Source organism: Polistes fuscatus, unplaced genomic scaffold (genome assembly GCF_010416935.1).
Source record: "Polistes fuscatus isolate 324 unplaced genomic scaffold, CU_Pfus_HIC Scaffold7, whole genome shotgun sequence".
NCBI lineage: Eukaryota > Metazoa > Arthropoda > Insecta > Hymenoptera > Vespidae > Polistes > Polistes fuscatus.
Window position 1 is genome coordinate 3690771 of NW_025113151.1, and position 13704 is coordinate 3704474.

The 13704-nt window shown below is 27.2% G+C and overlaps 1 protein-coding gene across 7 annotated transcripts in view; it reads left to right on the forward strand.

The window, feature by feature from the left end:
• LOC122524392 (inactive dipeptidyl peptidase 10) overlaps positions 1-13704 on the forward strand; it is a 130247-nt gene that overhangs the window by 99421 nt on the left and 17122 nt on the right. For all 7 annotated transcript variants that reach the window (XM_043646652.1, XM_043646656.1, XM_043646653.1 and 4 more), the window contains 3 exons: positions 8085-8191; positions 8834-9032; positions 13465-13539. In XM_043646652.1, the coding sequence (XP_043502587.1) occupies positions 8085-8191; positions 8834-9032; positions 13465-13539 (381 nt within the window). The remainder of the gene's footprint in view (positions 1-8084; positions 8192-8833; positions 9033-13464; positions 13540-13704) is intronic.

Genomic DNA, 13704 nt, shown 5'->3' on the forward strand with positions numbered 1-13704 from the left:
ATTATATACAGAGTGTCTGAAAAATCGATTTAAAATGAAAACAAAACAAATGGTTTTTTGATAAAAAAAAAAAAGTATAGTACCGCAATATTAATTGGAATTCAAAATTATACCTACTTTTTTAGCTCGGTATAATAACTTTTGTAAAACTTCATAAAATTATTATAATAATTATAATATATAAATGAATATTTTTTTCTATCCATTTTTACTAATAAAAATCGTTTCCCATCGTTATAAAAAAACATTTCGGTCTAAAAGCGAAGTTTGAAAATTATCTTAACCGTTGAAAATTTAAAAAATCATATTTTATTATAAAATTTAAACAACAATACTCTCATTAGTTTCTAAACTTTGTAAATCTATTCAAACAAACAATAAAATTAATGTTATTTGACGTTTCTACGATATACAATGAATGAAAATACCGTAATTCACACTCTTATACTTAAATATGAATTCCCATAATCCATAAGATATCGCTCTTTTCGAAAAGCCTGTTATTCATCTAAATACATAAATTGTAGAGTAAACATTTTCAATGTACACACCGTACTTTGCAGTGGAAAGACCCTATAGACTTCTTGAGAAATCTCATATACGATTTAATGTTGCTATGAACGTTACGCTTCCACCAAAAATAGTTTAGTGACGTGTTTTGATGCCGCACGTCGAAACACTTTATCAAGTGGTGTATTCATTTTTAACATGTACTTCAAATAATATCCTATTTATTATCTAACGTATAGATATAATTTCCAAATAATTATTAAATTATTTCCGTGCAGAAAAATTTGTATCTTTTAATCAAGTATTTATAATTATTTTTTTTTTATATCTCATATACTTCAAAAAAAATTGTAATTTCTTTAATTTCTTAATCTTCTTTAAAAAAAAAAAATCCTCCCCCCTACATATATATACACACACACATGCAAATATAACACGTAGGATAAAAGAAGTAAAGAAAAGAAAGGAAGGGGAAGAGGGTTTGAGGATGGGTAGGTACATATAGCAACCACAGCATAGCCGGATTAAAAATAGTAGCCATCGATTTTATCCGTAGAAACGTAAATGGATCGTCTGAAACGCATTGTCGCATTCCTTTCACTCTTTTTCCCTATGACTGCCTTTCGTTCCGGCATTTACGAGGCGCCACAATGGAATACCTAAAAGCTGTTACGTCGCGTCTCGATGCTACTGAAGCAGATATTTCCTCTCTTGGTGTAGTGTACCACCATACTAGAAACTCTATATCCTTTTCTTTCTTTCTTTCTTTCTTTATTTATTTATTTATTTCTTTTTTTTTTACTATTTTCTTCCTCTCTTTTCTTCTCGGCTTTACATGTAAGAGAAATCGACGTAAGTTTATATCATTCTTTTTTATTTTTATTTTGACAAATTTTTTTCTTTTCTTTTTCCTTTTTTTTTAGGATTATTATTTGTAAAAGAAAAAAAATAACTAGGATGAGTTGATACGTTTTTGTGTTTATAATTTTTGCTATGTCTTTTTTCTTCGTTGTTTATTGAATATAAAATTTTGTCAAATTATGTTTTGAGATTTTCTTCTTTAAATGTGGGAAGTGTATTATGTTAGGGACAATTGGATGTAATCGAGATAATGTTTATTTGAAGATATCCGAATGTATCAATTTATCCCATTGGGGGGACAAGTTGATTCATGAATAAAATATCTTGGAAAAACTCTGCTGAAACTTATTAACAATTTATATTCGCTAATTTATACTATAAACAGTAGAAATATTTAAAAAACATTATTTACAATATATATATTATTTAAAAAATATTATTTAAATATTTTAAATTCAATAAAAAAGTGTATATCTTTTACAATTAAATAATAAATAAAATCGGTGTGGAATAATAATAAAATTATATTTATAATTATAATTACCGTTAACCGATTAGCTGTGGCATTCAATTTGAAAAGTGTGTACCAAAATTTTATCATAAAAATGAAGCAATGATGTAATAGTAAAAATGATTGAATAACAATTGCTATTTTCAGCGTACAAAGATGTACCTACTTTTTATCGTAATAAATATATAAAACAATAAATAAACACAATTTTGCATTAACCGAATTATATTTGTACAGAGTCCAAATAATTACAACTGTTTTAACTTGTTTCTATCTTCTCTAAATAATAAATTCATTAAAATAAGATTCAGTTAATAATCCAGAAAATTCCTACTATATATTACAATAAATTAATTCCCAAAATAATTTCAGACGTGTGCTATGCTCATAATCAGAGAAGAGAGAGAGAGAGAGAGAGAGATACAGTAAATAGACAAAAAATTAATTTAAATATCTTCCACTGATTAAACTACATTTATACAGTATCCAGATAATTAAACTGTATTTATTTACAATTTTATTAACTTAACCCGGTATTCCCTAATGAACAATTTTAATATAATAAATTGTAGTTAATCCAGCAAATGTCGATATTATATTGAATCATATCCCAAAATAATTCCAAACATACCCAAAGCACAAATATGCAGTAAACAGATAAAAACTGAACGTAAAATATCTCGGACTGATCGAACTACATATACACAGTGTCCAAATAAATAAACTGCAATTATCTGCCACAGTATAATCAACTTGTCCTAGTCTTCTATAATTAATAACATTATTACAATAAATAATTGTAGTTTAGATTTTATATTGAATCAAATCCAAAAATAATTCAAAACATATGTCAAACGTAAGATACGCAATAAAAAGACAAAAATTGAACTTAAAACATCTTGGATTATTTGAACTAAATATACATCATGTGCAGATGATAATTACACTGTATAAACTGTCTGTGTATTAATTGTACATACATGTACACAAAAACAACACGTCCATTGCGAATAGTAAACGTGTTTACAATTAGATAGAGTTTCGAGTGAATAGAGAATAAAAAAGTGTGAGAAAAAGATTGCTACAATCGATCAGTTAGGATATGAAAGAGAATAGGGGGAGTGAAGAAAAGTAAAAAGAAGATAAACGATTGTTTATCACGATAAACAAGTCGTTCGAAAGAGATTATCCTGCACCCGATGTTAGCAAATCAATACTTGATGTCCGATCGTTTGTAAATTTTTACCATACTCTCCTTCATTACCATCCTATATACTCTCTGATTATTAGAAATAACAATTGAAATAAATTCACAACATTTTTAACATACTGAATAATTCTTCGATTATTATTATAATCGAAAAGAAAAAACGTATTAATATTCTTGAAAAGTAAAAACGTTCGTATGAATAGATCCCGATTTACGATGGATACTAATTTAATCTATTTTATGGGGTTGTTTGTAAAAACTGAGAAAAGTTTTGTGTAAAAGGCAAGAAATTTGTTATTCATCTTTTTAAGGACGAATTTTTTATTTTAGTATAATAATAACAAATAAATGTTTGTTTTTTTTTAAATTGCTATTTACAGTAAACAAATTTAAATTGAAAACATTTTAAAAAATAATTCTTCGTAAAATATACACAAATATTTATTTTCTAGTCATGAACGTCTACAAATATTATAGTAAATAAAATAAAAATAAATGAACTAAAACCAATCTGTCAAAGATCTTTAAGAAGAATAACAAATTGAGAAAACAATATCAATGATGATACGGATTCCCTCTATAATTTTATACCAAAAATAATTAACTTTCCACTTGATGCTTCAATAAAAACTATTTTTACAATGCTTTTACTTAGATCAATAAAAAACTTTCCTTTACTACCGTAAAAAGTTTTAATTCAACAGGTTAATCATTGCACTTTTGCGGGGAAGTTAAATTACTTCTTTAAAAGAGTTAAATATTTCAAATTAATATTCACATTTTGTTTATTATTTACAATATACAGTGTTTAAAATAAAAACATTTATATAAAGTACAAATTATTTGTAATAAACAAATATTTTTAAAAATAGCATTAAAATTTACGAATTCATGATGATTGAATTTGATTAATCGGGATATCTAGATAAAAAAATTTTTGCTTGAATGATTAAATTCTGATTTTCGTGGAAGATTAAATAGATGAAGTCACGTATCTAATCTAGTGGATTTTCATGCCGATGCATGCGCGTTCAATGGGAGGATATTCTCGAAAAGATATCACACATACGTAAACGCATCGTACGCTCTATGTTTCGCACGTACTCCAAAATCCAGTCCGGGTATTATGTATTACATACTGGAAACATGTTATCCGGCTTGGACCCTACGCCAGGGAACAATCCTATAGATTGTACAATAAAATTCACTAACTACAGCAGTTTCCAAAAATATTCAGACATTACAGTATGACTTAACTTCCTGGCTTTATGTTTCAATTGTTTATAAAGCAATAATCTTGATTATTGTTTTTAGTGATAAGTTATTTATTAATCTTAGTAAAAAAAATACATAATTAATTTTAAATATTTACAATCGTTGAGAATAATACAAATTATTTTCTCTCTGTACGAAAATATATATGGTATACATTTTACAATTATTTTTGTTCGAATTTATGATATAAATTTATATAATTTAAAATACAAAATAAATTTAATTGAAGTGGAACCTGAATTTGTCTAGGGATACTTGTGAACACATTAAATTCGTTGGTAATCATCCTTCACTAGGAAGTTTTGCTTTGATATGATGAATTTTAGAAGAATATTCTTCTTCAATCAATATAATTGATTGCATACACGTTTGTTGTAATATTACAAAAATATGAAATTATAAAGTTGATCATACTGTAGTTGTTTGAATCTTTTTTCAAGTCACTGTATATGTGTAGCTCAGTTTTATTAAATAACATAAATACTAAATTAAATTACAAAACTTGATAAAATAACAGTTCTTCAAATTCTTGGGATAAAATTTCATATTTGTAAAATGGCAAACTATGTGAAACAATTATATCCCCGTCCTCAACTGCTAATGAACGAATGTTTTTCAGTAATTAAAAGAGTGCTTTTATAACTTCTAGTATAAGGAAACCAATTAGAAAATAAAATTTTAGATCGACGTTTGTTTTGACAATTTTAAGCTTCTTGTTTGTTGCGTTATGAAAAGTTTCATCGGAATTGTTTGAATTTTGAGAATCTAGTATAATTAAAAATGAAGATTGTTAAATTTTAGTTTGATTAGTTCATTTAAAATTAATGTATGCGATAGAACGAAACTCAAGTTTTAAATATATGATGTTACAATTATTCTATGAATAAAGTAATAAAAATGAACCACAGTGAGTTACTTCAATATTTGAACATCATCGAATATTTATTTTGCCGCACTATAATTTTTTTCAAAATGAAAAAAAAAGAACATATTTAATCAGATATAATATTAAGGCACTGTGTTTAGTTAACAATAATATAAATTTAATATACATTTAATTTACATAATTTACAAAATTTAATATAACATTTCAAATGAAACAATGTCCAACTTTAATATCATTCTCGCATTTAAATATGTTTCAAAATAATTAATTTTTTCGCGTTACTTTTCCTACTTTTAAAGTAATTTAATATCTCATAGCATAACTTTCTTGACCATCAAACATTGATACATATTAAAAATTATTTTTTATCGATATTCAGTTATAATATTATTATACCATTCTAAATAAATAAACAATATAAGTGCTTTGGGAAATATAATACTCGAATGATGATCAAAATATTTACTTAATTGCTTTTTACTGTATAAATAAGAATCATATTAAATTTTTGTTCGTTTTATATAATATTCTGTATTTATTATTATTACTTTCTAAATACGTAAACAATGCAAACATTCAAGAAAATAATATTATACTCTAGTAATGAACAAAATCTTTACTCGATTGTCGTTTATATATACAAGATACTACGTAAACAAGAGTCAGCTTATCTGCCCAGCAACTATAGACATGTTCCTATGTTATCCGGAGTGGATATCTGTAGAGGCTGTTCTGTATACTCAGGATTATTCAATTATCGTAGTACTTATTGATTATGTAATTGGAAGCTTGTTATATAACTGTTTCGGTTAAAATAAAAATATTGATTCCTTATCTATTTTTTAATGTGTACTGTTTAAATAATTTATAGAAATAATAAATAATTACTGAGTTACTGTACATATTTAAAATTGTGATGTGCTTCGCGTACATTATCGAAAAATATTTAAAGTACATTTTCCGAATTAAATCGTATTTAAATTGTCGGATAGCCTCGGACATACATAGGAAATTTAAAATCCATACATAAGAACTCTGTGAATAATTCAATAGTACAAGTCTCCATCGACGTGAAAAAAACAATTTACACGTCTTTCTACATAATCGAAATTGGGCATGTTGCATGATCGGATTTTAAAATGAAGCTTATTCGTAACGCCAAAAAAATAATTTGAATATCACTCGAACGTTATTATTAAAATACTTTGATTTACACAGAGAAACGTGTATAATTTTAAATAAAAAAAGAAAAAACCAAAATGTCTTTAAACGGTTAGAATTAAAATCCGTTAAAAATTTAAAAATTAGAAAAGAATCTCGGGAAATAAATTATCATCGATGTAGCCAAGTTTCTTAATAGGAAGATAAGACTTAAGGGTGAGAACAAAACGAATGGAGAGTGAAAAAAATTAGTTTGGACACTGGCATGCGGCCAAGTTAAGCAATGAATCCCTTTTTCTTACACGAGAGCTATCGTTACTTTCTCGTACACACAAAATAGCGTAAACCCTCGACTGTCTGCTCGGCATTTAGTTTATACCTATACATATGTATAGCTTACGCTCGTTCGATCGATGCTACATAAATATACGGTCAACACATCCAACCCGACGCCCACGTATTGCAGTTCAACGCGTCAAACTTTCTATGAAAATGATCAAGCAGAACGGACTACTTACTGCAGTAGACTCAACAACGTGTTTAATTCTCACAAATAGGACTAAAACGTTGGTTAAAAAATTTCAGAGTGTATTTTATGATTTTTGTTTGCGAGCCCAGCGCATCATAAGAATTGAAAATTCGAATACTGGACTTTAGATTTTTTTTATAAATGTTAATAATAACAAAACTGCATATCTTTAATGTCATTCTTCGAAGTATTATGATTATTATTTTTTTTAATAATATTTTATATTAAACAAAAATTATTTAAGATATTTATATTTAAATGTAAAAAAGATTATTATCAAATTATCGTAAAATTCTTGAAAGTTTTTGAAACATTAAATTAATTTCTATAGAAAAGCTATTTCCATTTGCAAAACTATTACACAGATAAATATACAATTTTTATATTTATTCATTTTTCTAATAAGAAAATCAATTTCAATTGTCATAAGGTAATTAATATTTTTATTTATTCGCCATAAATAAAATTATAAAATAAAAATGTCTTAGTTATATATATATATATATTATTAAAATTAAAAATTCAATTCTGTAAAAGTTTAAATTTATTAGAATCATGTTAAGAGTTCGATTACTAAAATCCTTGAAAATATTTAAACAGAAAAACAGAAGGGACGTTTTGATTGATGAGAAACTGGGCTCGCGAAAGAAATTATACAACAATTTTTTAAATTAGCAAAAAAAATGGTCGTTACTTATTGTAAAATTAAATTATAATCCATTAATCTAATTATAATATAATAATTCAAATCTACAAAGAAAAGAGAGAAAAAACAATTGTAATAGGTAAAAAAATGTCTTGTGTTAATACAGAACCGCAAAACGTTTGGTCGTTGGTACATTGGAAACTAGCATAATTTATCATATACACATTAGTTGTTTCTATGTTCGTAAATTTGTCTATCCTTGAACTTCTACTATCCTAAATCCATATTCTCCGATTTATTTATTCCCACCTGTCACGTTACTGGAATCGTGATCTGCATGCTCTCGTAGAAACAATACGCTTCTCTGCACTAAAAAAAAATAAAAATTCTTGATCCATTTGACGTGACAATAAAGAATTAATGTTTCGGCATTTTTTTTCTTTTCTTCCCCCTCCTATTTTTTTTCTCTTTCCCTATTACTTTTCCTTCCTCTAGGATCTGACGTACGCCGAGGGCGGTCACAATTGGCGAAGCATAGTTTTCTCTCTTCTTGTCATCGGCTTCGTTATCGCCGGGATCGTCACGGCTATTTACCTTCTGGGGTAAGTTATCCTCGATTATTATTATTATTATTTCATTTTTTATTTTACAATTGTAATATAGATACAGAGTAAACAAAAATTCATTCAAGGGGTTGCTCTAATCGAACTTTATCAAAATAATGGTACTTTCGTTTATTGTTTTTTTTGTCAATGAAAACAACGAGTCATGGTGTGAAATTTTTGTCGTGATTTATTGTTACACTTTTGACTAATAGAAAATAATTTTGTTGTTTCAACAAAAATATTTGGAAAACCTCTCAATTACTCGCGTAGATGATTTTTCCAATTTTATTGATCTGAAATAAAAAATTCGACAAAATTCTTACTTTTCATGATTACTTGATAGATTCGTATACAAAAATTATGTTAAAAAGTAAAATTGATTGTTCGCGCTCGAAGTTGAATTTTTTACCACTATTTAAAATCAACCATTCCATATAAGAAACAATAACCCCCATTAACTTAAAAATATAAACAAAACAAAACTATTATTTGATCTTAAATGTATATTAACTTCGGTACATATAAAACTTCTCCTGAAGTCACATCATCACAAATTCTAAAACTTTTCGTACGAAATTAAACAAAAGTTAGCAAAGCGTATGACATAAACCACGATTAATAAGAAACAAAAAATTACAGGTACGTTGATGAGCTTCTTTATTGGAGTGGAAGGCGTCTTACGCTGGACGAGTGCCTTCGTGATGACCTGACACCTCATAGGTTACCACCAGCTTGGGTATCCCATGACAAATTCGTCTACCAAGCGGACGATGGTTCACTCACTCTCCTAGACACCAGTAACAACACTGTGTCCCTTTTGGTCTCTAATCACACGCTCGTACGTATACATATATATATATACACAGATTTAACAAACTCGACGCACAATTCTACTCTCCTACTTTGACAAACGAAAGAGAAAGAGAAAGAGAACGGCAAGGGGGAGGGGGAGAAGGGGTTTAGAGAGAGATTCATGAAACTAACGACCCCTAACAACAATGTACGCTTTACCTGTTAGCTAGTTGTGGACACAAAGAGGATTGTTAAAGCACCAAGTCAAATGTCAAGTAATTCGAACAATTTCTAATTATTAAAGGAGTTTTGGAAAAATGATCGTAATGTTTCTTGGAATTGTACTATTTATTATAGATGTTTGTTTTTTTTTTATGTAAATTTATACATCCTCTCCCAAACTACGAGCAAACACAGTAAGCATTTCGTCGATAATGTTACCGGTTTAAGCGCCATCTATCAGTAGGAAATACTTTTTTAACATATTCATACGTTTTGTAGTTTCTTCTTACATTTATGTATGAGCATGTTTACTATCGCGAACGAATTGTATAAGCTTTAAAGCTTTTTATTTATAGGTTGTACCACAACGAGATATATTATTTACAAATAATAGAGCATTGTCTTGGTCCAAAATCGATACTCAATATTCGTATAAATAGTTGTATATATCAGCTCAGAAACCATTTTCTTGCGGTAATGGTTCTAAGAAAGGAAAAGGGAAAGGGAAAATCATAAATTTGTTCGATAGTTTGTTTAGGAAGATAAATGATTCGAAATATTTTTTATAAATAATATCAGTTAAAATAATATTTTTAAATGCTTCTCCTTTATTATATTGTTTTTATTTTGCTTCAATTTATTTGCTGTCAATTTGTTTTTTAGATCAGTTTTGAAAGTGGATTTTTACATTTTTACTTGAACAAAATGTGGCCTACTTAGTTAACTCTGGGGTTATCAATGCCTCATTTATTATTAAGAAAACAAAATTACTTTTCGGACAATTTAAATGTATCTTTTATTTTCACGAAAAAGTATTATTGGAAATTTGAAACTTGTATTTGGAAAATTCTATGCATGTAAATTGTATACTGCAAATATGGATTTAATTTTGGTTGCATATAATTTTTTATTTAGGAAACAAAAGGTTAGGGATAAGACGAAGTATGATAATATAGGAGAGAAAATGATTATTCAATTTAAAATTATGAGATTATTAGCTATTATATTTAGATTATTAGCTAAAGTTATACGAGAAAAAGTAATAGAATCAATAATTACGCAAGAGTTTACGAAATGAAGAGATATTCAAGTAATGAAGTGTCGACGTCTCGAATATTTTCGGAATAAGTAGATTTTGTAATAATCTCTGATATTTAAACATAAGTTCGACTGGATAAAAGACACTTCTGGGTTTGTTGTATAATCATTAAATAGCTATGTCAATGGTATCGCAGATAAACCAATCAGTGCTTTTGTATGTACGCAAGGAATATGTTCAAACTTTACCATGAACTTCTAATTAATTACGTAAGAAACTTTTGTTCTAGTTAACCGATAGCTTCATGAATATAAGAAAAGCTTTCTACCAGTTTTCGTAACACAATTCTCGATGTATGAATTAACGGATTTGATATTTGTGATAATATGATTCCCTAATTAAATATTTTTTGCTAAAATCTTATTCATTATTTATTTAAATTTAAATATATAAGTGAAAATAGAAAAAAGAAACGTTTTCGTTGAATTTATAATGTATTATGAAAATGAGGCATTTTAGAAATTGTTCGGAAAGTGAATTTATATACGACCCTTTTAATACAAATTATAAAAAATAATTCCTCCCTAAAGATTAAAAATAAAAAATAAATGAATAAAATAGCTATTAATGGTTTGTGAACAAAAGTAGCGCATTCTTTTTTTCCTACTTGGTGCGCATAAATGCGTATATTGCATTATTGTATTATGTTATTTTAATGGTAAGTTAATGTACCATTTTTTTACATTACTGGAAGTAAAATCGTAAAACTTTTTCTCCATTTATATTTAAATATATCTTATAATATAAATAATAGTAATGTAAAATAAATCATATCTAATTTTTGCAATTTTCTTATTTACAATTAGTGTCATAATTACCGTTATACTTAAAAGTTAGGATTATTTGTGCAGCAATTTAATTAATAAAAATAACGAAACGATTAAAATATCAAAAATATGGGCCATGATATTATCCTTTCTCTTTATACTTCATTAATCTTTTTTAAATTCTATGCGACTTCTTTCAATCGTGATCGAGCAAATAAAATTTTCAGTCATTTATTCCATTGTATATTATTCAGACTTTACTGGATAAAATTTAAAAAACTAAAATGAATAGAAAAATAGATTTCCTCTCTCTCTCTTTATCTTCCTCTTTATCTTTCCTTTTATCTTTCTCTTTATCTTTCTATTTCTCGTTCTTTTGTTTTAAATAGAAAAAATATAGACCGCGCTTACCATTCTTAAATCTTTGGAATCTTTCTCTCGGTGATACTTTGTCCATTGACGAAGAAGCCAAAGCACGGCCCGCGGCTAGCAATAAAATAAAAAGTTAGGCCGTTTATAAGGCGAAATTCAAGGCATTCCGTAGTTTATCCAGTGACGTGGGATACTCGTAGAGTTTGCGAGAAGAGCTTGGCTATTGCATTTTCTGCTTGATGGCACGATCCCCGCTTCGGGCTTGCTCCTGAGAATAATGGATATTATGAAAGAAAAGAAAAAAGTATAAGGGAGAAGAAGATGAATAGAATAAAAAATAGAATGGAAGAGAGAAAGAGATATATATATATATATATATATATATATATATATATAGTAGATGGACGCTTTGGAATGCAGAAAATTGGGACAATTTGCGCGTGTATTTATTACTAATTAATTTCTTTCGAATTAATAGATAAACGATATTTTACTGATTTGTTTAATTTAAAGTCTAAGAGTTCACGAATTTAATTTACTTTTTCTCTTCTTCTTTTTTAAAGTAAACTAAATAAATAAGGTACGCATTATGATAAAACGAACACGTTGGAATGCAGAAAACTAGGACAATTTGCGCGTGTATTTATTACTAATTAATTTATTTCGAATTAATAGATAAACGATATTTTACTGATTTGTTTAATTTAAAGTCTACGAGTTTACAAATTTTATTTTCTTTTTCTTTTTTTCTTATATGGTACGAAGTATTTTTATTGTATTCTGCGTTCGATGATTATCTTTTTTATTTTACTATATTATATTATTAACAATATTGTTTTATTATTATTATTATTATTTAAAAATTGTTTCATTTTATATTTCATTAATTAGTGATACCAGTACAAAATTAACTATTATTTGTATTCAAAATTCTAAAAATTCAATTCTATATTAAAAATTGATTATTTGACCGATTGCATATATAAATTGATATAACAAAACAATTTTGGTAAATTATTTATTGAAAAAAATTCTTTGCAAATTGAAGAAAATATTTTATTAATATATCTTTGAAATTTATCTTCAATTCGAAAGCTATTTTACTTTCTTTCATGTTTTTATCGAAATAGTAAAAGATCAAACGTTGGTTATATCGTATGTAAGATAGTAGTTCAAGCACATTTTTGGATAACGTGTGAAAACTAAAGCCTTCTACATGTATGAAAAACATACATAGATGAAAGATTCCGAATAGGATAGAAAGATGATTGATATCGACTTGTCGCAATGTGTGTGTGTGCGTTTGGCGAGAAAAGCCGCCTCAAGTGGATTGATTCTGAATCCACCATTCCATCTTCTCTTTCAACTGGCAGACAGAGTACAGACAAGAGTATACAACACCACGCATTGATCCGATCTCCTCTTCGTTCGAACGGGATATGACGTAGCATAGCATCCATACGCCCTTTTAAAAACAATGGCGGCTTAGATGCGCCATTTTAAGTAAACCGCACTTGTTCGAATAAAAAGAATCGATTTTTTTTTAATAGCTTTTTTTTATAAAAACAAAAGTAGGAGAGCAATGTGCGTACAGGTTTTCACGTATTCATATAAATGTGTTTAATATGAACTTTTAACTAAATGCAATTGGCATGAATTTTTTATGTAATATTAATTGACCGATAAGATAATATTAATAATCAAAATTAATCCTTTGCACTTCGCACATTTTTTATTAGTGTGTTTCTTTTTTTCAATTAATTAAAGAAGATAAAGAAAAATGTATCATTTTTCTAAAAAGTTTCTATTTTTATTAGATATTTTTTAAAAAAGTATTTATCCATAAACACGATTATTAATAAATTCATGATTTTACTTAAATATATTTATTTTTATTAGCATAACTGAAAATATGAACAATTTTGTACGAGCAACGTTAATAATTGAGAAGTGCAAAGGATAAAACCAAATAATCTGTCATTTGTTTTCTTTAATTTTTTATAAATGAAATCTTTTAGAGGCAGCTGAACGTCCAAGGCTACCAATGCAGCTCAGATTTGCGTTACGTATTGTTCAAGCACAATGTCAAGCCGGTAAGTAGCTTAAATCCCGAAAAACTTCTTGATATCCGTCAATCCGTACGAACATAATACTCTTTTGTAGTTTCGATTACGTACAACATTTAATACGTATATGTTGTCTGCACACACACGAATAATGCGATCCAATGCGATCAAGTGCATATTTACATATTGACA